The sequence below is a fragment of the Bison bison genome, unplaced genomic scaffold (genome assembly GCF_000754665.1).
Source record: "Bison bison bison isolate TAMUID 2011002044 unplaced genomic scaffold, Bison_UMD1.0 scf7180017864211, whole genome shotgun sequence".
Classification (NCBI taxonomy): domain Eukaryota; kingdom Metazoa; phylum Chordata; class Mammalia; order Artiodactyla; family Bovidae; genus Bison; species Bison bison.
Window position 1 is genome coordinate 396,375 of NW_011494783.1, and position 5,118 is coordinate 401,492.

General features: G+C 39.8%; 1 protein-coding gene across 1 annotated transcript in view; it reads left to right on the forward strand.

Moving 5' to 3' along the window:
* Window positions 1-1,279: 1,279 nt before the first annotated feature.
* The window catches only part of LOC104992125 (olfactory receptor-like protein OLF3), a 10,679-nt gene continuing 6,840 nt past the window's right edge, over window positions 1,280-5,118 (forward strand). The window contains exons 1-2 of the mRNA XM_010844875.1: window positions 1,280-2,208; window positions 3,083-3,109. Coding sequence (XP_010843177.1) covers window positions 1,280-2,208; window positions 3,083-3,109 — 956 coding nt within the window. The remainder of the gene's footprint in view (window positions 2,209-3,082; window positions 3,110-5,118) is intronic.

Sequence of the window (5,118 nt, forward strand, 5' to 3'; positions counted from 1 at the left end):
CCTCATGTGCAATTTTCAGGTACTGTCACAGGAGTATCTCAGAGACTTCAAACTCCCACCTGCATATTTTACTTAGGGATACATTTCTTTCCTTAAGTAGTAAACATAAAATAGGTTTTGTCTTGGGGTTAAAAAAAAACTGTTCCTGTCTCTGTTATCATGTTCTATAATTAAGATGTGATTTTATATCCTTCTGCCTTCACTGGTGAGGAGTGATTCCTGTTATATTGGTGAATGAATGAGTTGTCCTTTCCTTGAGAAAACATTGTGATTAAGTAATAACATGAAGGGCTTCCCTGATGTCTCAGTGGTAAAGAATCCACCTGCAATGCAGGAGACACGGGTTCAGTCCCTGGGCCAGGAAGATCCCCTGAACCATGAACCATGGCAACCCACTCCAGTATTCTTGCTTGGAGAATCCCATGGACAGAGGAGCCTGGTGGGCTATAGTCCATAGGGTCACAAAGAGTTGGACATGACTGCAGTGACTGAGCATGCACACACGATAACATGACATCATTAAACACATTATTGAATTACCCTTGGAGGGCATAAGAGATACATTTGAACAGGGAGGTATACCTTGTCTTCATTTAACACCTGATTCTTGAAGTTGGCCATCGTGGGTAGACAGGTCCACCTGGGCTACTGGTGTGAGGTAGGTGAAGATGAGACCTTCCACCTGACACTCTCAGATTAAAAGGGAAATTATAGAAAACAAATTCCAAATCCCTTGGTAATAAGTATGAGAATATTACTTAAAACATTCAGGATTTCATGAATACATTCCATTGAGGAGGGGTGAGTACAGTTGTGTCTGAGACATCCAGAGAGTAAACAAAACAAAAAAGTTAAATGGTACCGAACATCATGTAGAAGAAGATCTTTCATGTGGGCTAAAAACTGTCTCACCAGAAAGACAGTAATGATCCCCTCTAATAACTACTAAGTTAACTAGAATTTTAAATCTAAACACTTCATTAATTTCCTTCCTCCATTTAAGAGTAGATATTTGAGAGAAAACTTATGTTCTAAGAAATTGAATTTCAAGAATGTAACCTTTTTTTTCCCCTTGATTTCCAGCTGCACAACTGGGTACTGTTAGATTCTTCCTCTACAGATACGTTAAGCAGAGTCTGGATGACGATCTGGCTGAGACATTCAGGGAGAACTTTAAGTTCAAAAGGGTAGGTTCTCCATGTGGTATGAAAGCCATCTTCCAATTCTGAGTTTCTTTAATTTGTCATTTTGACATCTTTAGTTCAGTTCTTAGAAACCAATGGGTCAGGGGAATAAAACGCAGACATGGGTGAGTGAGTTCATTCTGCTGGGGTTGTCCAGCGACTGGGGGACTCAAGTCTCCCTCTTTGTCTTGTTCTTGGCCATGTACTTGGTGACCATTGTGGGAAATGCCCTCATCCTTCTTCTGATCAGACTGGACAGCAGGCTTCACACCCCCATGTATTTCTTCCTTAGTGTTTTATCTCTTGTGGACCTCTGTTACTCAAGCAGTATTGTCCCTCAAATGCTGGCGCACCTGCTCTCAGTCCAGAAGTCCATCCCATTCTACAGCTGTCTGATCCAGCTCTCTACGTCCCTGGCATTGGCTGCGTCTGAGTTCCTATTGCTGGGGGCCATGGCCTATGACCGCTATGTGGCGGTGTGCTACCCGCTGCACTACACGGTCATCATGCATGGAGGGCTGTGTCTGGGACTGGCTGTGGGCTGCTTGGGGGCTGGTTTCACGAATTCACTGCTGGAGACAGTCATCACCTTTCGGCTTCCCCTGTGTCACAGTGTTATGAATCACTTTGCTTGTGAGACCCTAGCAGTTCTGCGGCTAGCCTGCGTGGATATCTCTTTCAACAAGGTCATGGTGGCCATCTCAGGATTTCTGGTGATCATGCTTCCCTTTTTCCTGGTTCTGTTTTCCTATGGTCGTATCGTTGCTGCCATTCTGCACATTCATTCTGCTCAGGGACGTAGCAAAGCATTTGGGACATGCGCCTCTCACCTCACTGTGGTTTCCATGTGCTTTGGAACTGCCATCTTCACCTACCTGGGGCCAAGGTCCGCCTACTCGGTGGAAGGGGAGAAGATGGTTGCTCTCTTCTATGCTGTAGTGGCCCCTATGCTGAACCCCTTGATTTACAGCTTGAGAAATAAAGAGGTTATGGCTGCTCTCAGTAAACTTTTAGACAAATTCAGAGACAAAGGGTAAAGAGTATAAAAACTTCTTGTTATCTATCATCAAAATCAAAAAGAAGGTCAGATAAGTGAAGGGGCGACTGCCACATTTACACTAAAGAAGACTATTACGGTCAGATCCTGGATTTCAAGTGAAGAATTTCTCCACATAATTAATGCATTTCCTTTTGTAGGCTAATACCAGGTAATTTACATACCAGTGATTCATGAAAGGGCCTTTTCTCAGATCATCTTATCTCAGTATCTAGTAGTATTCAGGATTCTTCTCCCATTTTTACATTTTATTAGCTTGTCCATGTTTAAAGGAATAATGCATGGCTTCATCAAGCAGACCTGGTCTGTGGATTGAATGGATAGATGAATTCTGACAATTAGGTCTACTTACACTTTTGTGGACTAGAAGAGAGAATGTTTGTTTCTCTTTCTATATGACAATACTCCAGTTGTTTTTAGAACAGCTTTATTTCCTCCAAATGGTTTTTTCAACTCCTTAAAAAAAATAACATCAATTTTGGAGCTTTCAATACTCTCTATGCCTAAATCTGGACTGTGATATTATATTCTGAAGTAAATAATATATGACAGAATATTTGTTCATATCATTATGCTGGATCTTATTTGCTTTGAAGATGAGAAATCTGTGGCTTCACTATAGTCTTTTTTATTGTGATAAAACATACAATATATAACATAAAACTTGTCATTTTAGTCATTTTTAAGTGTGTACTTCAATGGCATTAATTACATTCACAATTTTGTACAAACATCACCACTGTCTATTTCCAAAATTATTCATTACCACAGTCTTTTATTCAACTAATTTTCAAAGACCTGGTTCCTATAAACTGGTTACAAAGATTCCACACACACTGTACTCATTTTCTCTTAAACTTAAACACAGGTATGTGCATTTTGTTTTGCTAATCATTATTGATTTTCACACACCAACCTGCCTAGATTATTTTGAATTTTAATTCTCCAGTTCATTCCATTTGTTTACTTTGTCTTTCTGTTGATATAGTTACAATAAGTGGAAAAAGTTATAAATATAAATACCAAATAGTACACATCAATTGTATGTCACTGCAAACTTGGGGAGAAGGGGTCTAGAATGTCTTATAATTGGAATCATACAGTATACAGCCTTTCATATTGGCTTCCTTCACTTAGTAATTTGCATTTAAGTTCCTTCATGTCTTTTCATGGCTTAGTCATTCATTTCTTTTTGGAACTGAGTAACATTCTATTGTCTGCATGTTTATTCATTCACCTACTGAAGGACTTCTTGTCTGCTTCTAATTTTCAGTAATTATGAATAAAGCTGCTTATTTGTGTGCAGGTTTTGTGTGGACATATTTTTGACTCCTTTAGGACTCCTTTAGGTAAATACCAAGTAACGTGATTGCTGGATCGTATGGTAAAAGTATGCTTTGCTTTGTAGAAAACCACCAAACTGTCTTCCAAAGTGGCTGTACCACTTGGCATTCCCACCAACAGTGAATGAGAGTTCCTATTGCTCCATATTTCTCCAGCATTCTCCAGTGTTTAGGATTTTGGCTGTTCTAATAGTGTGTAGTGGTATTTGATAACTGACTTAATTTGTGTTTCCCTGATAACACATGATATAAAGTATCTTCTTATATGTGTGTATTAATACTAGTTCAAACTCTTCCAGAATATAGAAAAGGGGTAAATGCCACATTATTTAATGAAGTCAGGATTACCCTCACAGCAAACCAAGCCAAGACATTAGAGAAAGGAAACCACAGATCAATAACAGTCATGAACAGCCACACAAAATTCTAAAAATATTGCCAAATAAAATCCAATACTTTGCAAAAACATAATAGCTTATAAGTTAATTTAGTTCCACACGTTAAAATAAATCACTGTATATATTTCCCTGTATCAATAGACTAAAAGGGAAAACCAGTTTAGCAATTCAATAGGTGGCAAAAAGTATTAATGTTAATAAAAAAAATCTTTGCAAACTAGGTATAGAAGGAAACTTCTTAACCCAATAAAATGTATATACAAATAACTTACAGCTGACATCAATATTTATTAGCAAAAATGGAATCGTTTTCTCATTGAGAACAATGCTTAATGTCCATGATCATCAGTTTTCTTATCTGGAAATTCTGGCCAAAGGCCAGAAAAAGAAATAAAAGAAATGCAAATTAGAAAAAAACCAAATAGAATCACTTTGTTCTCAGGAGGCATTATTATTTACATACAAAATCTCTAGGAATTGACAACAAAGATCTTGGAATTTATAAGGGAATTTGGCAAGGGTGAAAAATGCAAAGATAATATGTAACGTATGTGAGTGTGCGTGTGGGCAAGCTAAATTGCTTCAGCTGTGTCCTACTCTGTGTGACCCTACGGAGTGTATCCGGCCAGGCTCCTCTGTGCATGGGATACTCCAGACAGGAATACAGGAGTGGGTTGCCATGTCTTCCTCCAAGGGATCTTCCTGACACAGGGATCAAACCTACGTCTCTTAGGTCTCCAGCATTGCAGGTGGATTCTTTACTACTGAGCCACTGGGGGAGCCCACATTTATGTATCAGTTCAGTTCAGTTCAGTCACTCAGTCGTGTCCGACTCATTGCGACCCCATGAATCACAGCACACCAGGCCTCCCTGTCCATCACCAACTCCCGGAGTTCACTCAGACTCATGTGCATCGAGTCAGTGATGCCATCCAGCCATCTCATTCTCTGTCGTCCCCTTCTCCTCCTGCCCCCAATCCCTCCCAGCATCAGAGTCTTTTCCAATGAGTCAGCTCTTTGCATAAGGTGGCCAAAGTATTGGAGTTTCAGCCTCAGCATCAGTCCTTCCAATGAACACCCAGGACTGATCTCCTTTAGGATGGACTGGTTGGATCTCCTTGCAGTCCAAGGGGCTC